Source organism: Chelonia mydas, chromosome 3 (assembly GCF_015237465.2).
Source record: "Chelonia mydas isolate rCheMyd1 chromosome 3, rCheMyd1.pri.v2, whole genome shotgun sequence".
Taxonomy (NCBI): domain Eukaryota; kingdom Metazoa; phylum Chordata; order Testudines; family Cheloniidae; genus Chelonia; species Chelonia mydas.
In genome coordinates, this window is record NC_057851.1 from 47,143,131 (window position 1) to 47,169,759 (window position 26,629).

At 39.4% G+C, this 26,629-nt stretch overlaps 1 protein-coding gene across 4 annotated transcripts in view; it reads right to left on the reverse strand.

The window, feature by feature from the left end:
- KHDRBS2 (KH RNA binding domain containing, signal transduction associated 2) overlaps positions 1-26,629 on the reverse strand; it is a 621,327-nt gene that overhangs the window by 70,734 nt on the left and 523,964 nt on the right. For all 4 annotated transcript variants that reach the window (XR_006289433.1, XR_006289434.1, XM_007059891.4 and 1 more), the window contains 2 exons: positions 20,785-20,867; positions 10,273-10,331 (listed from right to left, as the gene is read on the reverse strand). Coding sequence is in view for 2 of the 4 variants with exons in the window: in XM_007059891.4 (XP_007059953.1) it covers positions 10,273-10,331; positions 20,785-20,867 (142 nt within the window). In the remaining 2 variants the exon portion in view is untranslated. The remainder of the gene's footprint in view (positions 1-10,272; positions 10,332-20,784; positions 20,868-26,629) is intronic.

Consider the following 26,629-nt stretch of genomic DNA (forward strand, 5'->3'; position numbering starts at 1 on the left):
ACTTAGGCTTGAATAGAGACTGGGAGTGGATGGGTCATTACACAAAGTAAAACTATTTCCCCATGTTTATTTCCCCCTCCCCCACACTGTTCCTTAGGCGTTCTTGTCAGCTGCTGGAAATGGCCCACCTTGATTATCACTACAAAAGGTTTTCTCTCCCACCCTCCCCCGCTCTCCTGCTGGTATTAGCTCATCTTAAGTGATCACTCTCCTTACAGTGTGTATGATAACACCCATTGTTTCATGTTCTCTACGTATATAAATCTCCCCACTGTATTTTCCACTGAATGCATCGGATGAAGTGAGCTGTAGCTCATGAAAGCTGATGCTCAAATAAATGTGTTAGTCTCTAAGGTGCCCCTAGTACTCCTTTTCTTTTTGCGAATACAGACTGACACGGCTGCTACTCTGAAACCTGTTAATAATAAATGTTTTCGAAGGGATATTAAATTGCATGTCTTAGGCTTAAACCAATCTTTAAATATTAGAGACCAGGACAAGACCTAATGTAGGAGTCAAGTTATCCAACGTTTCCCTACTTACACCTTCCTCTGAGGCTTACGGTAATGGCCCCTGGCAGAGAGAGGATATCAGATTAGATGGACCTTGAGTCCACTCCACTATGGCTGTTTCTATGTCTCTCCCTCAAGTTCAGTATAGCATTTTTTCTAGATTTATGTTGTATATGTACAGTGGAGGTAGCAAACAAAAGTTACTTCCCTCCATTCTTTTCTACTCTGGGTTCAGGTTTTTATACTCTACCAATCACCATAATATCTGATATCCTATGTTCTTATTTATTATTAATTATAATTCTGGATATTCTTGATTTCCATATCAATGTTCAATCACATTTTAAATCTTGCCAAGTTCTTGGCCTCAATGACTTCCTGTGACAATGAGTCCTCCACACTCTACTTACGTGCTTTTGAAAAAATATTTCTTCTTGTTGTTTTTGGATTTTCTACCTTTAAATCCCATTCAATATCTCATGTTATGAGGCAGACAAAACAGAAGTTGCTAACCTGCCTTCTCTAAATCATTCATTATTTTGTATTCTTTTATCATGTTCCCTTTTAGTCATCTCCTTTCTAAGCACAGCTTAATGGTCTGCACAGGAGATTGGAAGCCAGGAACTCCTGCCTTCTCATACTAACTCTAATACTGACACAGTCTGTCCTCTTACACATGTCATTTAACCTCACTTCCTCAGTTTCTAGCCAGCCATCAAGGAAGTCCAAGAAACAGGGCGTCCAGGAGTCTTAAGGCTTGTGTATATGACAAATTAGTGCATGACAAGGTGGGGGCAGTGCTCCAGCATGCAGCACACTAAATGGCTGTGTGGACTCTGCTGCTGCGCACTAAAAGTTCAATAGTGCGCTTTCTGTACACTGTTTCAAAGATCAGTATGTAAAAGGGCATTAGAGAATCTTTAGCACGCAGCAATAGGGTCCACATTGACAGTAAGTGCGCTGCACACTGAAGCTCTGTAGATTTATGCCCCAGCTTGCTGCACACTAACTTATCCTATAGATATGCGCTGAGTGGAATTAGGTACTGAACACTAAATCTATGAGCAGAAGTGGCAGTTAATTAATATACTGTAGCATATTCAAAAATATTGACCTACAAGTATACAGGATATTGCAAACAGGGAGTTCTTGTGATATCAGGGTTTCTTAACCATAGTATGCTCCAGATAAAGAAATCCCATAGAAAGAAGCAAGAACTGATACAAAGAATGTCTTTTCAACATGCAAATTTCCCCCCAGAGCAGCGGGCTTGCTCAATAGCCCACATATTTTCCTTGCGTTAGTAGGATGCATGGCCATGGCAGGACCCTCCCTACTGGGCTGAACATCGGTGTGTAAGAACAAGGCACTAGAAATTAAGATTTAATTGTGATCCTATACTGGCTTGTGTAAGCGTAGGCACAAGCTGGCTGGTATACCTGTTTTAAGTATGCCCAGTTAACAATGAGTGTCCCAAGAACTCAAAATCAGATAAAAATGTTTTCTTTGATATACAGCTGTTTGCCATTCTAAAGATAATAAATTACTTAAGCAATGTTCGGTTTGTAAACTAGGCAATATTCTAAATAATTAGGGCAAGATACTAGTGAAAATCAGCACAGCTCTATTGACTCCAAGAGAGCTACACTGAATTACATCAGCTGAGTCTCTTGCTTTTAGTCACCATCTAAGTTACAGTAATGAAGGGAAAGATCTCTGTGTTCCAACTACTTGCATTATCATATCTGCAACTTTCTAAAAAGATTATCATATTAGTTTGTTTGATTTCCTGCATTTGAACGCTTAAATGGAGATAGATTGGTAAAACACAGTGGCAAAATCCTCGGCACCACAAGCTAATTGAATTTCAGGATCAATGAATGACAATATCTGCATTACTGATGGAACTAAGCAGTGAATTTGGACTTGACTACGGTTATTAGAACAAACTCATTATCTTTACAAAACAAATTCTAACAATTGATATTTTCTTTCAAAATTTACAAAATGTTTGTCTCTGTACCGTGAAACATAAGGTCAGTATGATTTCTATGTGGCTTCATTTTGCTTTGATAATGCGATAGATTAATCAATTGTGAGCTTTGGTTTCACACTGGGATAGTGTGAAAGCATCTCAATGCATCTCAATGCAAATGGGAATGCTTATGTTCTCTAATGGAGTTGAAGGGAGATATCCAAATAGCATGATTTAAGGTACAGAATTCCTATTTTTCCTTATCCCATACACACTTTCATTTCACCTTATATTTCAGATCTATATATTCATTTTTTCTCTTCCTTGTTCAGCACAAGCTGTCGCCTTTACTCCAAATAAAGAATAAACATGTAATTAACTGTTTCTGTATCCTGCAAGTGCTGATTTGGTATATAAACAATGACTTTGCATGGGAATAGAATATTGCTGTCTATTTTAGCTGTCAGCCCTACAAACATTTGGTTACACAGTGTTGCCTTTACAGAACTTCGCTTAGCCAAACTAATCACACTTTAAAGCTCTCTTAACGAACTGTTGGCTGGGTAATCTTTACAAAAATAGACAATCAAATCATTTTGGCAGTATTTTGGAACTTTGATGTCTTACATCCAAAAGAATTATATTAAATATTTACATTTGTATTGTTTAATTAAAGATGGAATTATCCTAAATTTAAACAACCAATTCTTTACATGTGAACACTTAAAGCTAAATTGCAGTGGAAACGAAGCAGAATTATATGGCAACATGAGCAAATATGCACACACAAAAATACAAAAGCCCTGAATAATTTTATTGTAATGAATACCTAAGTAGTTTTCATTTACTCTGATGTGTTCCTATGCCAAGAAAGTGTCTTTGATACTTGGTCCAAAATGAATGCGAGCCCAAGTGACAAAGATGTTAAGGGCTAGGTGACGAGCAGCCCTGTGCAGATGTGTAGCAGGATGGATGGGGAGGCAATACACTTCTCCCTTACTCCCTAGTACTCCTACAAAGAGGGAAATCACCATTATAATGTCCTGGGGACTTTCCTTCTAGATTCCTATCCAGGACTGTCAAACAACTAAAGATGAAACTACCCCCAGAGAATGCACCCCAGGTTTTCTGATTAGTCCAGCTCGAGGGACAGGATTCAGGGCTATAAGTCAGGGCTTATGCAGTTCGGACATGATCAGTAAGCTTCACAGGTATAGGATGTACCTACATATCATGTCTCAGTGCCTTGATTGATTTAAGTGGCTACCTTTAGGGCAAAATAACAAGACTCGGAGAGAGAGGAGGAGCACAGGCTGCAGTAGGAGCTTTTCCCAGTGCATCATGACTGTCTCTGCTATAGTTATTCTGATTATGCTACTTCATTTTAAACCATACATTTTACTTTACTATGCTTATAATAAAACAAGTCATTAACTTCATGTTTTTGCCAGACACCTTGCTGAAGGGCAACAGCACTAGAGGAGAAAATGCAAAATTATGTAATTATGGAAAACAATGGGTACACATGGAAATAGCATGTATTCATAAATTAATCCACTTGCATGAAGTTCATTATAAAATATGAGCATCTGTATACAGTCACCCTGGTTTATGCTCCCAAATTTAGATCCAATCCTGCAAGTGCTGAGCACCTCTAGCTGGGTAATGAGAGCCTTAAACACTTACAGGAATTAGTGGGAGGTGAAAGCACTCAGCATCTTGTGAAATGCATTCAGTAATTTGGGGGACTGAACTCTTAGTTTTTTAAATGGTGTTTCCCCAAAAAGCTTTGTTTGTTAGTCTTATGGCAAGGTCCAATATATTTAAGTGAAAGGATTTCATCTGCATCAACTCCACAGTCAATCCAAAGAAGAGGAAGGGAAGCTCCCTAGAAAGAGAGAGACTGACAGTGGGAAAAGTTCTTCTTACATCACTTTTGGAATTTAATAGGATGATATATCCCTGCTATCACATTATACAGGATGATAAAAAAACAAACAAACAACAACTACCTAAACTAAGACTATCATCATTTATGTGCAGAAAGAATAGCAAATATGGCAGGCGACCAGCTTGGCTTAACAGCGAAATCTTCGGTGAGCTTAAACACAAAAAGGAAGCTTACAAGAAGTGGAAACTTGGACAGATGATTAGGGAGGAGTATAAAAATATTGCTTGAGAATGCAGGGGTGTAATCAGGAAGGCCAAAACACAACTGGAGTTGCAGCTAGCAAGGGATATGAAGGGTAACAAGAAGGGTTTCTACAGCTATGTTAGCAACAAGAAAAAGGTCAGTGAAAGTGTGGGACCTTTAATGAATGGGGGAGGCAACTTAGTGACAGATCATGTGGAAAAAGCTGAAGTACTCAATGCTTTTTTTGCTGCGGTCTTCACAGACAAGGTCGCTCCCACACTGCTGTCTTGGACAACACAGAATGGGGAGGAGGTGAGCAGCCCTCAGTGGTGAAAGAACAGGTTAAAGACTATTTAGAAAAGTTGGACATGCACAAGTCCATGGGTCCAGATCTAATGAATCTGAGGGAGCTGAGGGAATTGGCTGATGTGATTGCTGAGCCATTGGCCATTATCTTGGAAAACTCGTGGTGATCGGGAGAGGTCCTGGACGACTGGAAAAAGGCATATATAGTGCCCATCTTTAAAAAAGGGAAGAAGGAGAACCCGGGGAACTACAGCCTCACCCCAGGCCCTGGAAAAATCATGGAGCAGGTCCTCAAGGAAACCATTTTGAAGCACTTGGAAGAGAGAAAGGTGATCAGGAATAGTCGACATGGATTCACCAAGGGCAAGTCATGCCTGACCAACCTGATTGCTTTCTATGATGAGATAACAGGCTCTGTGGATATGCGGAAAGCAGTGGATGTGATATAGCTTGATTTTAGCAAAGCTTTTGGTATGGTCTCCCACAGTATTCTTGCCACCAAGTTAAAAAAGTATGGATTGGATGAATGGACTATAAGGTGGATAGAAAGCTGGCTAGATTGTTAGGCTCAATGGATGGATTGCACCTGCAGCAAGTTCACAGATGACACTAAGATGAGGGGAGAGGTAGATACACTCTAGGGTCGGGATAGGATCCAGAGTGACCTCGACAAATTGGAGGATTGGGCCAAAAGAAATCTGATGAGGTTCAACAAGGACAAGTTCAGAGTCCTGCACTTAGGATGAAAGAATCCCATGCACGGCTACAGGCTGGGGACTGACTGGCTAAGCAGCAGTTCTGCAGAAAAGGACCTGGGGGTTACAGTGGACGAGAAGCTGGATATGAGTCAACAGTGTGCCCATGTTGCCAAGAAGGCTAATGGCATATTGGGCTGCATTATTAGGAGCATTGCCAGCAGATTGAGGGAAGTGATTATTCCCCTATATTCGGCACTGGTGAGGCCACATCTGGAGCACTGTGTCTAGTTTTGGGCCCCCCACTACAGAAGGGATGTGGACAAATTGGAGAGAGTCCAGCGGAGGGCAATGAAAATGATCAGGGAGCTGGGGCACATGATTTACGAGGAGAGGCTGAGGGAACTGGGCTTGTGCTGTCTGCAGAAGAGAAGAGTGAGGAGGGATTTGATAGCAGCCTTCAACTACCTGAAGGGGGGTTCCAAAGAGGATGGAGCTCAGCTGTTCTCAGTGGTGGCAGATGACAGAACAAGGAGCAATGGTCTCAAGTTGCAGTGAGGGAGGTCTAGGTTGGATATTAGGAAACACTATTTCACTAGGAGGGTTGTGAAGCACTGGAATGGGTTACCTAGGGAGATGGTGCAATCTCCATCCTTAGCGGTTTTTAAGGTCAGGCTTGACAAAGCCCTGGCTGGGATGATTTAGTTGGTTTTGGTCCTGCTTTGAGCAGGGGGTTAGACTAGATGACCTCCTGAGGTCTCTTCCAACCCTAATCTTCTATGATTCTATTCAAGTTTATAGTTTAAAGTGATTTCTGTAAAACCTGATTGGTTCTATTCCCGCTCAGTTCCACAGGACTTTTACATAGAGGCACATACTCTTTTCTATTTCAGTATTTTGCTTAAACATGCTCCCTTAATGCTTGCAACCCAAACAGGGAGTGCTGAATAAATTGAAAGAAGGAGCCACAGCCAGCCTCCACCTCAGGTTCTTCTAGAGGGCATAGGAGAACGTATATTAGCCTACTCCAGGAGGAAGGAAAGGGTTCTGCTGTGCAGGAGCCCAGCTGGAAAGTTAAGAAGTCCATGCTAAGATCTCTTATCTGGGGACAAAGTGGTGCTGTAATGTTTTTACAGTACTTTGAAAATCTAGAGAGCCCTATAGTACATATAAGTGCTATATAGTAATATTGTTATTATTTGCTGGAGTTTACATAGTGAGACTGAAGAATGAGAGGATTCTCACATTTTGAGGCTCATCTGCCATCCCCTGGAAAATTGACTAGGAAATGAGATTGTAAAATGCTGTGTGGGAGCAATTATAGAGTGGAGGAAATGGCTGATAGGGAAAACTTAAGAAATCAGGAATCACATGGGCAGGGACGGGTAATCTAGGGGAAAAGACATATCTTGTGATGTTTACAAGGGATGACAAGGAAAGTGGGATGGGCTGTGAAGGGGCAAGGAAATGGAGATTTACTAGGGGTTTTGAAGGGAGAAAAGGAATTAGGCATTATGGCTGGTGATCATGATTTGTCTATGTGCTGGTCTTAATCAGGGTGGGGGGAATTTAGTGTTACAGAAGAGTGGGCTAGAGAGAATGGAATAGATATGTTTTTGGAGGCACAAGAAGACATGAAGCTATCACTAGTTCCTGAGCTGGGGTGAAAGAGAGAGAGAAAAAAAAATAGTCTTGACTTGTGTGAGGTGCTGCAAATATAGGGGAGGCTGAATTCACACAGTATTGGGGATTAGGAAATTTCATGGAAGATTACACAAACAGGGGTAGAGAATTGAGATCTACTGGACAATGAAGGGTATATGTTATGTAAGGATAGAGAATGAGGTGGAGCCTGACTGCTTGTGGATGGGGTGGGAAGTGTTTGAAATAATTGGGAGAGGAGAAGAGATATAGTGTGTGCACAAGAGAACAGTAATAAAAAAGATAAATGCAGAGTACACATACATTGAGATTAACACAATCCATTTAAATCCTTGTTTCTTTAGGAAGAAGAAGAAAAGAGCACACACAGAGGCTAACAGAGTGGTGCATGAGCAACATTATGAATGTACTAGTGCATGTGAACCAGCAGGAACCAGGATATAGATTAAAATGCTCTCCATTTTTAGGGGAAAAAAGTTGAAAAATGATTTCTCTATTTTAAGTTTCTAGCATGTTGTTAATAAAACGGGTATAATAAATAAAAGAGACTGGAGCAGGACTAGGAGCAGGGAAGCAGCAAGAGCAGGGCTGGAGCCCAGCTAGGAACAGGGCTGGAGCAGGAGCAGGAGCAGGGCTAGGAACAGGGCTGGAGCAGGCTAAGCCCTGGGGAGTCTATTGCCACCCCTGGGCAGGAGAGAGTTCCAAGTTCTGGAGTGACATTGAGCACACTGAGCAGCTGTTCCTCCTGTGGGGCTTATACACCTGATCTGGGAGTCACACGACCTGCTCCTGCCTTGTGGATTGGCTGGAGCCTAACACCGGAGTGACTCATAATCTTACAATAGTGATCTTTATATGAGCAAGTTATGAACCTTAAGTAATTAGCCTTTTCAACAACCTGGATAGGAAAACAAGTACTATCATCCTCATTTTACAGACAAAGGAATGGCAGCAGAGTGGTGTCACTTGACCAAATCTACAGAATCAGTGTCAGGAACAGGTTAAGAACTCAGGAGTAGCAGGCTCTCAATCCTGGGCTCACATCATTCTTCTCTGGGTTACTCAACGCTTTAGCACAGTGGTACCCAAACTTTTCCTGTTGTGCCCTCCCCTTACCAGTAAAGGTATCTGTCCACACACCCCTCCATTACTACACAGTTGGCTCAGCAGAGAAGCTTGGGCTGAATGCGGAGGTGGGGGCAAAACTGGGGAGGTGGGTGGAGCTGGGATCAGAGGCATAGTTGGCCTGGGGACAGAGAGGGAACGAGGGTAGAGCTGGCCTGGGAGCAAAACAGGGAGTGGAGCGGAGCTGGGGCTGGGGCCAGAGCTGGACTGAGGGCAGCGCAGGAGGCAGAGCAGAGCTGTAGCTGGGGCTGTAGCTGGGCTGGGGGCAGAGTGGGGCTGGGTGGCGCTTCCTCCCTGCCCACCATGGGGGCTGGCCTGGCAACGCACCCTCCCGAACGTTCCTCCATGCCCCCCATAGTTAGGGGACACTGCTTTTGCAGCATTTTTGGAAGAGATTGTATTTTTTTTACTCAAGATGATAACAGAAAATAAATACACAAAAGAAACAAAACCAAGGGTAACTGACGTGCACACATCCATATGAATACACTAATATTATTACTTGTTTAGCACTGAAAATGTGCTTGACTGCACATTGTATAAAGCACATGTATCACAAATACTGATTACATACAAAAATAAGTTATTTCTGATTATGCAATGCAATTATTTTGACAATGTCCCTTAAGAAACCATGATTTCAATTCAAATACAAAGGAAACTGCAACTTTGCATTGCCCTAAAATTTGCTTCACAGCTGCATGAATAAAATTATCATGCGCTTGGAATTTTCATTTCCAGCATCATTCTCTTGTCTTGTCGTGTGTTTTGGAAAACACCATACATATTATTATAGTTAATAACTAATAATACATCAAATGTTATACTTTGAACATATTGGGCCACACCCTCATCTGGTGAGAATCAGCATGGCTCTGTTGACTTAATTCAAATTATGCTGATATACAACATCTGAGATCAGGCTCATATCTTCCAACTGAGTGTAAAAAACTACTGCAAAACATTCTATAGAAATAGAAGGAATGGATTTCAATGCACCATCTAAAGTAATATTTTAATGCCTGATTCTGGACCAGGAACCCATTTACCCAAGTAAATGGGCCATGCACCATGGAGTTCATTGGGCAACGTGGGAATGAATCCTTCTTCTAGGTCACAATGCTACAGCGAAGCTGCTGTGGCACTGGTACTGTAGTCTGAGAGAGGCTGCAGCAAACCCTGTGGCTATACCCTGTCCATCTCTCTGGGGAGCTTTTCTCATGAACTGTGCAGCCATGGAGCCATCAGAACTACCACTAACTTCCCAGGTGCACTGGGAAGAGGGAACCCTTTTGGAGCAAAGGTGTCCTTTCTCCTCACATCCTCTTCCCCCCAGTTCCAGCATGTTCAGGCATTCTGTGACTGGGAAGTTTGGAGCAAGATTTGATCCATAGAAAGTTAAAAATTACATGGCATTTTGCAGTGAAGTATTTTAGAACTCTGGATTTTAATTGGAGTTGTTGGTACTATCATTCCAAGAATAAAAAAATCTTTTTGACTATGTTATACTTGTTGCTTGAGATAATGGATATGACAGCAGGAGAGACACAGTATTGTTGTCACATCAATAAGACTGACAACTGACACTGTGAAATATACTCAAGCGCTAATCAGCAAGCTCACTGTTGCTGTTAAAATTGATCTATGTGATTAATTGCGTTTGAAATTTTGATCAAAATTGATCTGTCCAATTTTCTGGTCCCAGTTCCATAAGTCAAATCTTACTGCAGAATTACACAAATCAATTTAGTATGGGCTTCTGTAAAAGCAGAGCAAAAAAGAAGGTAGAAGTAATTTTGGAGCTGTCAGTGACTGATTGGTTTTTTGATTTCACACTTTTACTTAAAATAGAACAGGCCTTACCGTAGCTGTCATAAGCATCTTCACTTGTTCCATGACCATAATCATAATATTCAGGCACACTGCAATAGATTCAGACAGCAAGAAATGTTACTATAATCAGAAGGAATCAACACAAAAGCTTAAATGGTAAACAAAAGTTAAAATATTATTACCTTTATATGCAAGCATAACACAGTCAAAGGACACTGTGCAAATATAACCTAGAGGGGACATATTATATTTCTTATTTTCATTTATCTACTAATTTTAAAATAAAATCATTCCAAAATATGTAAACATAGGAATTATTTTTCAAAGATGTGGCAGAAGATTAGGGATATAAATTCAATTCACAAGAACAAGGTGCAGTCTTATAATATCCTGCCCTAGGGTTTCTTTGTGGTTTAAAAGTTCATCAGAGCTTCAGCTCAGAAGAAGCATACTGTCCTCTGGAACCTTAGTAGGCCTTCTCCTTTCAATCCTTCCCTAAAGATTGAGGCCCTCCATTGACCAGGAGCCCTGTTCGTTTGCTAGATCCAAAAGGGAGCTTTAGGTTAGACTAAACTCAGGATTTTTAATCAAAAAATCTTTTCTTTGTCCTCTGGAGAATCCAGTTTGAATTAGTATATGCATGTCTCTCCAAGGCTGATAACTGAGGAAGTTTATTAGCATCCCTCCTCCTTAATAGAGAAGTACATACAACACACATACACAACTGCATTTTTAATACTGTGTACCTAAAAGGTGTTAACCTAATTCAGTAAGGTTTAACTTAACTCAATAAAGCTTATCTTAATTCTACAAGGTTTGTTCAGGATATTACAGGATATTGTCAGTCTGTCACAGCCTTTTGTACTGAACCTTAAGATGCTTGCTTTTACTGAGGACTTTGGCTGTTTTTTCCATTTTTCAATTACACTTCCAGCAAAGTTGGTCTGCCTACATTCCATACAAAGTGAAGGCCTGATTCTCCACAGCCTTATGGGTTTCTATGACTTTCTATGACCTCCGTGAATTTTGTAGCCTGGTATGGCTGACCCCAGGACTGCCCCGCAACTGGTCCCTGGTGCTGCCCTGGAGGTCAGCGGTGGTGGCAGCTGCGTGGCCCCGGACTGTCCCCCGCCTGGATCAGTGGTGGCAGCAACAGGACCCTGGGTTACCCCCCCGCCCGGACCAGTGACAGGGGGGCCCGGCTGCCCCCCGCCTGGACCAGCAGCAGTCTTCAGGAGTGTCTTCCTCCCAGCAGGTAAGATTTAGTCACAGATATTTTTAGCATAAGTCATGGACAGGTCACAGGGCTGTGACTTTTTGTTTACTTCCCATGACCTGTCCATGACTTTTACTAAAAATACCCATGACTAAAATGTAGCCTTAACGTTGGCAGTGATTTGCACCCAGTGCAAAGTAAGTGTAATAAGTTAATAAATGAATAGTAGATTTGTTTTTAGACCTAGTTTGCGCAGACCTATTATACAAAGTGCAAGGATGTGGAAAATCAGAGCTAGTTTCAAAACTACTGCTTGCCAGTTATTTGTTTGTTGATCAGCAATGATCACGTATGGTCATAACAACAGGCTATCAAAAAATGAAGAGGCCATTTTAGATCATTGTTGCATGCTGCTAATTAATGAGCTGCAGTTATTGTCTGTAATGGGCACCAGCATATCTGTGAAGCAAAAATGGTAAACCATAGTAACATGGAGATTGAATTAGTCACATTTTAGCTTTACTATTATTATTATTATTTATAATTTGTTTTCCAGTAACACCCTATGTGCCCCCAAATCAGGATCAATTCCCAGTTTGCTAGGCACTGCCAATGAAAGCCTACAATCTATCTATATTACTGAATTGTATTTCCCCCACCTCAGTGAACTAAATACAAAATATTACATTTCCTGGTAAGTTTTTGGTTTGTTTGTTTTATTTGACCTTTTTCATTAAAGGCTCCATCTGATAGGCTCTCACAAAGATACCAAAACCTCCATGGTCACCTCAACATTATGATGACATTGCACCCCATAATGCTTTATGGAAATATGCTTATGAATGTATATATGACATAACTGGAATATGTTATATGCTACATATGCTGTGTAACATATCTCTGCAAAGGTTACAATCTACTGAATATATTCATCCTATTTGTATGCATGTATCATTTTTGTATTCAAAGTTACGAATATTGGCTCTGTACTTGTTTGATTTTAAGTAGCCTTAGTAAAGCATTTGGTCAGCTTCTTTAGAAAGGAATTTGCAAGTCAAGTGCCCAGTCAAGAAACACTTAACTGACAATGGATCTTGGAAGACTCTAATCCACATAAGAAGTCTTCCTAGAGATGTTCAAGATAGCATGTGGGCAATGGCTGCTGCCTGTAAAAACTGAGTCATGTATGGACATGTGACTTGCCCATGTGACTCCAAAACTCCATCCTGGAGCTGAATTTTGCATAGGAGAGAGGAGGGGGTCTCCAACCACAAGAGAAAGTCCATTTAAGCCCCTGGGAGACCCCACGCTTTTGTCTTCAGCTGGCTCAAGAGATAGTCTCTCCATCCCCAAAGGATACTTGAAAGAAACTGGAACAAAGGACAGCAATCACAAGGGTGTGAGTGATTGTTGGACCCAGACTAGAAGGAGACTAGTCTGTAAAATAAGCTTATTGGAACATCTCTGAGGGTGAGATTTCATCTGTAATCACTTTCTCACTGTATTGGGCACAGACTTGCATGTTTTATTTTATTTTGTTTGGTAATTTACTTTGTTCTGTCTGTTATTACTTGGAACCACTTAAATCCTACTTTTTGTATTTAATAAAATCACTTTTTACTTATTAATTAACCTTGAGTATGTATTGATACTTGGGGGTAGGGGGAACAGCTGTGCATATAAGCTTTATGCAGGGTAAAATGGATTTATTTAGGGTTTGGACCCCATTGGGAGCTGTTGAAAATGACAATGATTTTTTGCAAAAACAAACAAAAAAATGTGCTTTCCACAAGTTTTGAGAATGAGCAACTTTTCATGAAGATATATATTTTTAAAATGTTTGCTTTAGAATTTTTTTGCGGGGGGGGGCGGGGGTTGTTGTTCCTTTCTCCTTTCCCTCCTTTTCTCTCTTTTTCATTTTTCCATTTTGCCACTAAAAAGAGTGCAAAAAGGTAAAACAAAGAAGTAAAGAGAGAAGGAAAAAAATGAAAGCCAAAAAACTAAATTAATATTCAATTTTTTTGCAAAATAATATTTGAAAGTATTTTTGTGAAAACTTCAATAAAAAAGTTTTCGTTCTGAAAATTTCAAGAGATCTGAGAGAATATGCTGGGGCCACCGATGTACATTAAATTAGAGCATGCTTAGTGGGGCAGACGCCTTGAGTCAGCTTACAGGTGCCTAAGAAGGTAAAAAAACTTAAAATATAGGAGCGTTTTCCAATAGGACTCAGGCTGGAGGCATGAGATTCGGGAGTGATTCTTGATTAAAAATATCATCAGAGTAGGATTATTACTAGAGCAGAAGGAATAATTTATTTGACAAATCTAACCTCTTTTTCTGCTCCTGGAGTATCTCCCCATATATTATTTCTTTGAATATATTTGTTATTCAGATATATTTTATTGTTAATCATTTGTTTTGCAGTTGCAACCAAAGGTTCCAATCAGGATCAGGGCCCCAAGGTTCTAGGTCATGTATTATATTTTTATACTATAAATTGATTGCAAATGTTTCAGTCTGAGCAGTGAGTGCAGTACTCAATATTAATAATTTGGGGTGTGTTGCTTAATTGAGTGTTCTGATTAATCATTTCGCTCCAATCCTGCAAACTTGCTTAAAGCTAAACATGTGAGTAGTCTCAATAGAGCCAAAATGTCAATGAATTACTCACATGTTTAAAGTTAAGCATGTGCATATGTGTTTGCAGGACATGGTCCCTTGTATCATTCTGTTCACTGACTGGATGAATGTACATGAATCTAATGTTTGGTTTCTAATAAAACTTGGTTCCTGACTATTCCCAGAAAATGAACACAAAATGACCACGGCCTAAGAACATACAAAAAAAAAATTCAAGCAAATATCTATGGAAATTTTTTTGTCATTCATCTAGTTCTTGTTATTACCCTATTTTATAGAAAGGAAAACAGAGGATCCGATTCTGAGAGCTCCAGTTTGATAGTGTTCACAAGTGTAACAGGGAGAAATAATTCTTTCCACTGTAGAAATCAGTGGGTTAAATTCTATACCACTAATATACCTGAAGAGTACACAAGATAATCATAGTGGTCCATTCTGGCCCTCAAATCTATTAAATTCTGATCTTATGCTAACATAAATCAGGAGCAACTCAGTGGACTTAATGGAATTACACCAGTGTAAAAGTGGATGAGCTACAGAATTAGGTCCCAAGGTCACACAGTGAATCAGTGACATAGTCTGGAATAGAAACCTGTCTCCCATTTATATGCTGTGACTACTGACACACTAATAACTGCTGCATCCCCCAAATATGCTCTCTCTCACATGCACACACACAAAACATGAGAGAAAATCATCATCAAGTTCTTTGGAGTTTTGTAGAAAATGATGGATTCTAACGATACAATTTGCCAGACAAATGGTCCATGATCGCTGTTCAATGATCCAGACGAGAGAGAGAGAGAATTTCTAGAACTGTACAATCTGCTCCAAAAATGTTATTAGTGGGACATCAGACATAAGAGTGGAGATCTATGAGGAAAAAAATCTTCCAAGAATTTTAGAGGATGCAAGTGATTTAGAAGACAAACTTTTTTCTACTTCAAAGCAACTCAATTTGATTCAGTTTTGCTCATTGAATCAAATAAATGAGAAGTGGCATTTGAAAACAGTTTCTGATGATGAATGCTGTAAGTGGATTGCAGTGAAGATACATAAAATGTCATCTTTTAGGCTTGCTGCTTTGATTGATTTCAATGGTTTGAAAATAAAATGCAGGGAAATCTTTATTTATGAACAGGTGAATATAAGCACAAAACCAACATAAAATACAGCATAGTATAAATACAATGCAGACTGGTTAAAATGGGGAGAGGGTTCAAGAGAGAAAAATTATAGAGAATATGGTATTTTACCAAGAACCATGCAACCACTCTTCCATCTGTTGCCTGGATTAGAGCTAGCTATATATTTTGTTATATTGTAATATTCAGAGATGGTGAGCCAAAAGTGATAGGCATATCTATGTGTCGGCAGGAGATATAAGAAAGAAGGACTCTGTTGCAGAAATTAGAGGTTATTCAAAGTACTATAGATCAGAATTGATACCTTTACTCCTGGGTACCTTAATCTGCAACTAGTATGAAATAGAAAAGGAGTACTTGTGGCACCTTAGAGACTAACACATTTATTTGAGCATAAGCTTTTGTGAGCTACAGCTCACTTCATCGGCATAAATAAATGTGTTAGTCTCTAAGGTGCCACGAGTACTCCTTTTCTTTTTGCGACTACAGACTAACACGGATGCTACTTTGAAACCTGTTAGTATGAAATAGTAATTTATACCATGCAGCTAGTCACACTGAAAACACTGGGGCTAATCACAGAGTAAGGCACTATTCCACATAAGTAAGGGTATCAGATTTTGGCATTATGGATTTATTTCAACTTATTTTACAATCAGGGAAGATATCTATACCTATCTATACAGTTTACTGCTGAATGCAGTCAGGACATATACATCTGAATGGAATTTACTGAGGCTCTACAGTATGCACGGGAGTAAGCACCTGCAAATAATACTGAAAGTGTTTTGACGACAACTTCGTATCTTTTTCTTTTATGTCTTTTGAAAATATTTGCTCATCAATAATTTGGTAGGAAATTAAATCTGTTTGTGCTCTACTTCGTTTCTATACTTAGCATGTCTTCCACTTTAACAATAAAGAACTTGTACAGAAACAAAACCAAGCCCAAGTTTTTCTTTTGTGGTCATTGTGCCCAGTACAGGTACACTGCTGGTTACTTGTATTAAATGAAGAGAGATTTCCTTCCTTAAGTGGGAGGGGGATCCAGTGGTGGAGTTTCTCAGTTCTGCTGTGTGGAGGTTGCCCTCAGAGTATTGCAGCTGAGGATTGGAGAGGAAAAGCAAAAGGACATCTGGTCACAGAGCGGAAAAGGACATTTGGCCAAGGGAGTAAACATCTCGTCACATCTGCAGAGGACTCTGCAACACCAGAACATGTAGCAGCCTTCCAGGCTTCCTCCACAAGACCACATAAGTAGGTAGATAGGCAGCCAGGTGATGGTTTTCTGTTAAAATATCAGGGCAAGGGGAACTGATGGATTAGTGATGAGCTATGAGAAGATTTCCCCTCTATAGTGGACATCATTAAAAAGTCAAAATTTGCCAATAGCTACCTTCCAATGATACCTGTACTGTACTTTACATAGGGAAATACTGAGATATCTCTGCTACGACTGTGCCCTGTGATCTGCACTGGCTCCAAATCCATTTTTAGATGTTTGGATTGTAAATTTTGGGGGGCAGGGATGCTCTTTTTGTTCTACGTGCACAGCACCTAGCACAGGGAGGTCCTGATCCATGACTAGGGTTCCTAGCCATTATGGTTACATTGTTGTAATCATCTACATAGACATGGATGGCCTGTGACCTGGGTATTAATCACATAGATTTTCTCTACTGTTGTGGCAGTTGTGATCAGCTGAATGGTCTTGGTGCCGCTCCATGGGATTCAACTCCTGAGGAAGAACAGCACTGGGACACTCTTGCTTCTGACATTCATTCCCTCTTGCAGTCTGCCAGAGCCTTGGCTTAGTGATGTGATGCAAGACACATTTTGTTCACTCTGTCCTTTCTGTCATTTTGGCCTGTGGTAGGGGAGTACCTACTTCATCCATAAACATGGATGCCAGAGGCAAGACTGACAAGACAGTTTTTGGCAACAGTTTTTGTTTAATTTTTATAATATGCACCCAGATATTACAATGAGGGTCACAGGATATTGTTTAAGACTAAAAATAAAGCAATACTGACGGGCATATTTCTTTAAGAAGGTGCTGTGTAGCTAGACCTTAGTCTAAGTCCTCTGTGATGTGGCGATTGCTGTTTCTTCCTGTTTTTTAATGATTAGTACAAGTGGACATGTGTAATTGTGTTTTTGCTCTCTAGACACTCTGTTAAATATTTTGTTTCTAATTTGGTTTGTATTTTTAGCTAATTCTGCCTCATTGCTACATACATGAGAAGAGAGCTATAAGAAAAAATTAATTTTATGCAGTATTGTGTAGAATTATCGGATAGATTATAATCTGAAGGATATGCACACATTTCGGTGGCTGTATTAAAATATCTAAAAGAATAAGAGTTGATATCATCTCTATTATAAACTGTCCTGAAGGTAGAGACTTGGATCACTTAATATGATTTGATCGCAATATGCAAAATATATGCAAACCAGCTGCTCAGCCCATTAATGATACATTCAAGAACACTCGCTGTTCTAGTGCTGGAAATGTCAGATTCACTTGTAAATGTTCCTAATCAGGAGCAAGGAGAGCAGGGTGTGAAATAGTAGCCTGGTACGCTCGCTCTACACCCCCTGGGAAGATGTAGCTAGTGTCTAGCCCCTTAAACCTGTTGGAGCAGGCCGGAGAATCCAACCCAGTATTTTTTTAATTTAATATTTCTTTAAAATTTCGTTGAAAACTACTCCAGCACAAAACAGATATTGGGCCAGATTCTTCTCCCACTTAAACCCGTGTTAACTGGGGTAATTCCTCAAAAGCCAATGGGGTGAGTGATGCAAAAGAGTGGAAAGCAGTTGGATTTTCCCAGCAGAGAACTCCTTGGTGTGTGGCAGCTCTCAACAGGTGCACAGGTAGTACAGCTGACTCGTGTGATGCACCCTCTGCTCAGCGGTGGTGCATGGTCACGGCCATAGCGACCCTTCAACCCTTCCTTACTAAAAATTAGTAAGTAACTGCAGGAGTATAGAATCATATTTGTATCTAGTGCCTCATTTTTCCATGGAAGGGTTATAGTTAATCTATATCTATGCTATCAGCATATGCAGCCACATTCTGCAACTCTCATATGAATAGTCACATTGAAGTCACAGCTGGAGGACCGAGACTAGAATGTAAGGCAAAAAAACAGTGGCGATCCAATTCTACATCATTTAAATGAATGAGACTTTTGCCATGACTTCACTTCAGCAAGTTTGGGCCCTAAATATATAGACTATTGAGTAGGAGACATATTTCTGTTCTAATGGATACATCTAAAAATGCTCTTTTGGTGTGACCACATACAGTACATATGATACATATGGTGGCATGAACATAATTACATGAAAAGAATAACCAGGAAAAAAATCCCTCCTCAAATTCAATAATGTTGTAAATTTAATCTCTGTGGCTGAATGCAGTCTTTAGATTTACAATAGGCCTGAGTAATTAAATGAACTTGAGTCAGTTCTGCAGAAACTATTGCTGCTTGAATGAACAGTGCAAGCTATTAATATAATATAGTTATTAATATTGTATTATTATAACATTAGTGTGGAATTAGAAAACACTTGCATCTTCATGGCAGTATACTTAATGCCACTGCAGGAGCATAGACATGGATATATAACTGCTGAAAAAACATCAGTTTTTGCGTTATATTTTTGTTATGAGTATTGATCAACAGAAGTCCAATGTGACTAGTCACATGAGACTACTGATAATTCAACTGCTGATATTAGGCAGAATTCTGTTAAATGAAAACTACAGCTGTCAATCTGAAGTTCTCTGATACTATACTTTTCATAGATAAATTCATATTAGCAATAACCCTACTGGAATTTACGTAGGTTATCAGATCTCTCAAAAAGTTTACAAGTTCAGGCACTTTTACACCATCATCCTTCAAGTTATGGGTTAATTTTTGCAACCCTTACATTGTGTAGTGCTTCACACTGCTAGTGGTCCCACTGAAGTCAGTGGGACTATATGTGGTATACAGGGAACTTGGATTCCTGACAACTTTAGCTCTTCAGGCAGCCTCTTGGCTTATGGTGGCTGTGAGAGGTAAGGATGCCTACATGTGGCCATATATGACATACAAAACAGAAACAAACAAACAGTGTATTTATTGCTTAGGAACATAATATGTATTTTGAATCCTTTGCTGCTAGTTCACTTTTGTGAAAAATGTCTGCTAAACCTATGTTAATAAATATTAGTTTAGTTAACATAGTTATTTTGATTCCTTTTTAAGTCTTCTTTTTGATACAAGACATCTCTAGTGGTTGTAGCTTGAATATAATGCATTTTTTCTCATTAGTTTAATGTCAGTGGGCCTGGGGGGTGTATTTGCCTATGAACATGTAGCAACTAATATACCACTACTTCTGAAGTGTGGTTAAAGTATACAGGAAAGGGTAAGCATTCACATATTACAAAACCCTTTTAACAGCTTCACTGGTTCTACAACAAATACTTACCAAAGGCATTGCCTTCTTATTCATCTCAAGTACCACTACAGCAGTTCTAGAGCTGAAGATGGTTCTAATGGGCATCTTCATCAGTGAAGTACTCAGCAGTGAACATGTTAATTTTAGGACCTGCATAATTTTAGGACCTCTGAAATGCATAACTCTCTACAGGAAAATTTGTTTGTTTGTTTCCCTACTGGAAACCCCACTAACTAAGTAAGATTTTTATCTTTCCCTTCTTACACCTTTATTTGTAATTCTGTAATCTGACCTCTATCCTTCCCGCAGCTCCCATTGGCCAGGAACAGCGAACCGCGGCCATTGGGAGCTGCGAGTGGCCATACCTGCAGATGCTCAAGTAAACAAAGTGTCTCGCGGCCCGACAGGGGCTTACCCTGAACAAGCTGCAAACCAAGTTTGGGAACCCCTGGGACAGAGGAAGGAAAGAGACCTGCTGGGTCACTGAGTCTAGTCCCCTGCTATCACAACCAACCACATCATATAATCCTGTTAATAAATTAATCAAACTGTCTTAAAAGTAGATGGGTTGTTTGCCCTCAAACCTAAGGTTACAGACACAAAGTATTGCAGTTGTCTTTGTTAGTGTATGTTGACTAATCACAAGTGTTTACCACCATCATTGTTATTTACTACTTGTTTCTGGTAGAGCTCATGATGTGCTATGAGCTGTACAAACAGGAAGGAAAGTATGATATCTGCCTTGAAGACTTTACACTCTAGAACAAAAACTCAGAGAAACACAAGGTAGAGGAAAGGTATAATCACTTGGATTTGTTTTTAAAATTAGGCTAAAATTTGAAATGATTCTAGAAATGTATTTTTTTCTGTATTCTTTCCTTAATTCTGGTAATCTTGTATGTTAACTCTGGTAGTCTTTTTTGATGATATTTGATTATAAGTATTTCAAAAAATTATGCAGATGTTTTGAGGAATTGTTTGCTGTCAGAAAATAAGATTTGAAATTCACATTATACAAAACGCATAGGAGAACAAAGGCTCGGTCATTTGAAAACACAATTTATAATTATGACTGCTTACCTCTGTGTTTGGGTGGCATAACTGTTATCATATGCCTCGTAGCTTGGGTCATCATATTCACCCCCATATCCATCATCATATCCCTATGGGAAAAATAATATACCCTATTTAGAAGATTGATAAATAAGGAAGTATATTAGGCTGCAAAAATTATGTATTAATGTATAGATGCTATATTTGCACACAGGATTGTTTACATTATTATGCAGTCTATGAGACCAGAATTATACATCTAAACATGCTAACAATAAGCACATATGATGAAAGAGTAAAGAAATAAATTATTAATTTGAGAACTTAGTATATCCATTGATATAATGCAGTGCACTGTTGAAGGAACAGCTTCTCAACCAGGTTCATTTAGAACACTGACAGATGCTAATGAAGACAATTGTTTTCTCAGGAATTCGATATTACAAAAGTTTTTGTAATTATTTATAGGTGAATTATAACCATTGAAATGAACAAATGGTGAAAAAATATATTGATCTTAGAACACTGTTAAGAATGTTGTTATTGAGTATAAAACCATAACATTCAGTCCTTTTTAAAAAAAAATATTTGTCTAGGTCTGGGCAAGAAGCCATGATAATGATCATTCTAAATAACCTTTATAACAAACACCTTCAGCTTTATTGAGCATTCCAGGCTTTTTCACAGTGTTGACAATATGACTTTCTATTACAAGTTCAATTACCAAAGTGTGTTCAGTGAAGAAAGAAAGAAAGAAAGAAAGAAAGAAAGAAAGAAAGAAAGAAAGAAAGAAAGAAAGAAAAAGAAAGAAAGAAAGAAAAAGATTACTTAGCACTAACTGTGGACATTCACTCTTATGGGAATCACCCACAGGAGCTATTGAGCTTCGGAAACCTTCCAGAAAAACAGTGCACCTTGGGACTGCACAAGCTTCACCCCCACAAAGCACCAAATGTTCAGAACCAAGATTCTAATAGGCTGTGTGGTCCCCATACATCTCAGTTCTTTCTGCTAAAGCCCAGAATCCTATAAGAGTAGAACTCCAAAGGAGAGAGAGGAAGATGGACAAGTATTGTGAATATATGGAAGCAACACTTTCAAACAACTACATTTACTAGGAATTGACTGCATATTCTTTTTCTTATGTGGGATTCTAGCTATCAGTACAACACCTTGACTCCAGGAATGTGGGCTGATGAGTTGTAATTAATTTAGAAATGCGTTCTCAAATTGATTGTCAGATGTAGATATCACGTGAAGAGAGGAGCCCTGAGTGAAGGTGTATATAGAGCACTCGATAGCAACCATGCAGTTTTCTATAATGGAAACCTTACTGGGGATAAACCATCAAAGCCACCTTAGTTTTAGTAGAATGAGCCCTAAGACCTTCCAGTATGGGTAGACTAGCCAAAGTGCAATGTGTTTCAGTATGTATCATTCATTTTGAATGGCTCTGCATGGAACTAGTATTTCATTTACTCTGATCTCTAATAGATACAAAACGTTTTGGTGACTTCCTAAATATCTTAGTATTATTCAAAAAAAAAGAGAACTCTTCACTTTCCTAATATGCAGGTTATAGAACTAAATTTCCCAAGGTAAGAATGAAGTTTTGGAATGAAACCTGGGGTATTAATGGTCTGGTATAGGTGGAACACCAACTACATAAAATTACCCCAGAGAGCCTGAAAACTAAGCATTGGCTTCTAGTGAAGAACGTGAATCACCAAAGGCGCAGTTCCCTAGTCCTATGAACTGTCTAGGTAAACTTCTGAGCTGTCTTGGATGGTGCTGATGCTGAACCAGGCATCCCCAGAACACAAACTCTGAATCAGATGACTCAGATACATCTTCTAAACCAGAAGGAGACCTTCATTGGATCCCTCTGTTGAGCAATGGGTACTGTATAGAAGATGTTAGTTCATCACTGTTATGTTCATAGCCTACATGCAGACAAATTAGATAAAAGCATAAATTCCCTTGCTGGATGGCACACTACTTTATTTTTTAGAATTCAGAATGATAACACACAAGAATCCAAAACACACAGAGAGAAAACTGGCTGCTCCCTAAGTCAATGAAACTCAATTCACCCTACCTCACTTTAAGCTGGCTCTTTCATTACTGATTCTGATCGCACACTTTCCTACAGAGACCTCTTGCCTGCAAGTATAAGCAGGAAACCCGCTCCACAACCCTCAATACACCACCATCAACACCGAGGGACTTGCACAGTCACCAAAGCAGGGAGAACCTCATGAAATCAGGACTGATATCACTATAAGGGCCAAAAGCGCCTTAAGAACCAAGAAAGCCAGAATCAAGACCAACCTAGAATCATGGCAATGATTCTATTTCTCCTTTGGGACAGCAGTGAGTCCCCTCTTCTCTGACTTCTACTTCCTCTTACCCTTAAGCTTGAGGGCAAAGGACCACAGAATGGAGGCTTCCACAAACGTTGCGCCTGACCAAGCCCCCAGATATGAGGGAGGAAGCTCAGTACCAACAACAGTCTGCTAAACAAGAGGACTTCTTAGTGCTCTGACAGACTCCAGAACCAAAGAACCTGCAACTGCGGGACCAGCTGGTTCCTGCCTGGGAGGGACATCACTGGAGTCCCTGCAGTAAAGGTGTTCAAGCATTGGCAGACAAAAATGCAGAATGACTTGTGGCACTGAAGCAGCCCAGGAATCCGAATCAAAAGGTTTCGCCAACTTGGAGGCAGATGAAAAGGCTGCTCCTGGCAATGAAGTCTTCTGTTTCCTCATTTGTAAGGGCTTTGAAACAAATGAAAGCCTAATCTGTCCTTGGACAGATATGGGGCTCTGACTAGGTGCTGACTTATAGGACCTCAGTCATGAAGAAGGCTAGAAACCAAGCATGAACAGTGATTCCTAGGTAATGGTGTTCCTCAAGGTAGCACACATGTTCATCTAAATCCAGCAATATGGAAAAGATATGAAACACGCTATTGACGTGTGGCTGTTTGGAGTAGTGATGGTGGCCTGGAACTTAACTAGAGAAAATGTGGGAACCTAAATGGTGTAACAGCATAGAAATAACTTAAAATTCCTGGCACTACCTAAAAGCTCTCACTCTTTACCTAAAATGTCTAAACTATAACAAGATAACTGGAGATTTTTTGGTTAAAAAAACAAGAAACTTTTTCTAGGCATAGAGAAAAAGTTCCTACCCCACAGCTAGACATGAAAAGAAGGAACTGGATTAACTAGGGGAAACAGACAACAATGAGCAAAGCAAACTTGTCCTCTGCTCTCCACGCTGTCTTCCCAGAGAATATTGAGTCAAGTTCAAGGTCTTGGTCGTCTCATCTTCAGATGCCCAGTGGTCTGGAAAAGCATATCTAAAAGATTACCTAAAATTCTGAGATTGAAGACTGTGGCTGACAACTCTACTCCTCAGGAGTTTCTACAGTAGGGGTAAAGCTTGTCTGTTCAGGAGACTTTATTTTCTCAGGGGAAAGTACAAGATTCTGGAATAAACTGACAGCAATTAAAGACTATAACAAACTTCACCACCAACAAACTTCACCAGACTTTTTTCAACCTGCCCTCTCTAATATAAACATAGAGCAACATGTACATTTAAATGCCTCCTGCAAAAATAAATAAAAAATATGAAAAATAATCAAAACAAAACATTACATTGCACGCACAATTCTCCCTCTGAGAAGAGGATGAGAGAAAGAATGAACCACATGTGCTAGACATTAGTCACACTGCTTAATACATTACTGAAGACACTGAGATACTACAGTGATGAGGGTAGTATAAGAACCTATATAAAACAGAATAGATAAAGGAAAGCATCTCAGTGCACTTGCCCACTGTATTAGAGGAAAGGTAAGGGAACAAATTATCTTACACTAATGCCTCAGGTGGTTCAATGCTCAGCACCAGTAGAGCAAAGAACAGTTAATACTTGACACTTCTGTAAATTCAAGTTACAGATTTGAACAGTCTCCCTAAAGGTTCAGAATATATCAATATGGGGCCGGTGGTTCAAACAGAACAACTGGAAAATAGGGATAAAACGTGTAAAGCTCCAACAATTCAAAAATAATATTTCTGGTTCAAGATTCTCTCTCTACCTCATGCTATTTTTTTGGAAGTGAATTCTCACTTATTACCATACGTGTAACACATTATTAGCACCATTTCAAATAATTAAGTATAATGTAATAATTTCTAGTTTCTAGAACTTGTAAGGAACAAACTACTACTATCAAAGATACATTAAACTAAACAGGACAAAGCACCATGATATATATACACTGTAAAGCAGAAGCCTGCATTATTAGGGCAATAGAGTAAATGACTTAGGGGCTTTCCAGAAAGATTCCCACTGATTTTGTAGTAACCTGTATGTATCTTGGAGGCAGGAACACAGGTTGCAGGAGGGAACAGTCTGAAGAAGGCACCAGAGAGCTAGTGTGGATGCACCTAGTTGGGATGTTAGCTGCACTTGCAGTATCTCTGTAAATAGTTCTCTTAATAAAGAGCCAGTTTAGTTTTACAAGTATGGAATCCTTTCACGTGATTACCCAATATGTGGTTACATGAAACAGATTTCAGTGGAATTTGGATCAGATATAATCCTATTAATTTAACCAACTTTTCTTTCAGAAAATGCCTTTCACATTTCTGTTGCCTATATAAGTTCTCACAAACCATTTTAATTGATGTGTGTAATTGTCAGGTGGAATACTTCCCATACAAGGAGACACTGAGCCAGATCAGGGGTAGGTCAATTTATACTAGCTGAACATTTATTCTCTGGTATAATCACAGAGTATTAAAACACCTGTACAATATCTATAAACTGATAGAGTCAAACTGCATGGCTTCTGTAAGGGAAAGAAGTCCTTCTCTGAACGATCAGAATTCTTTGAAAATGTTAATGAAATTGCATGTAAGGAGGACCCAATAGACATAGTTCTTAGAATTCCAAAAGGCTTTTGATAAGGTTTGATTTTCAAGGCTCTCTATGGGACTAGCTCTGGTTGCCTGAGAAACCATCCCTCCCTCCCTCCATGATCAGGCTGTCTTATGACAGCTGCATTCCACTGGAAAGATGATGCTATCATCTGGTAGGGGTAGGCTTGTGACTGTGGGAAAAATAGCTTTCACACAAAATGGACCACAACTAAGGAACTGATAGAACCAGCAGGAATAAGCATGACCACAAACTTCATCATATTCATAGCCAACTATAATAGTCACCTCTTCACCCCGGCTTTCCTACAACAGTACCCTCATTCTCACAGATTCACTCACTAAGTCTAAGCTTGCTTCTTGGGGACAGGGAAGAGAGAACATTTTCATTTATTAAAGTACTAGGATGTGCTCTGACACTACAGTGATCAGGAATATATAGACAGATATGGATACATATGCAAAGAAGAGAACAGAAATACACTTCTGAGATTGTATTGGGACTAGCAATGTTATTTGTAGTTATTAATGACTTTGAAGAGGAAGTAGATCATAGTTAGGAGATTTAAATACAAATCTGTTGCACTTAGTGAATTCTAAGGAAGGGGATGAGAAAATGCAGATGAATCTAAAGAAACTGAGTAATAATAACATTTTACTTACCAAACCTTCCCCCATCTCCAAACACACACACAAATATCTTTGAAGATTCTCAATACAACACATGAATTTAGTAACTGGGAATAATCAAACTTAACAACTAAGTATAGTGGATCTATACCCATAAGTACTTTAAAAACAATAAAGATAATAAGCGTAAAATATGGATAAACTTAAAAATGGGAAGACAATGTAAGAATTGCAAAATCAGAGTAATAAGTTGTGGCCTTCATATCACCTTTAAAGAATAATTCTAA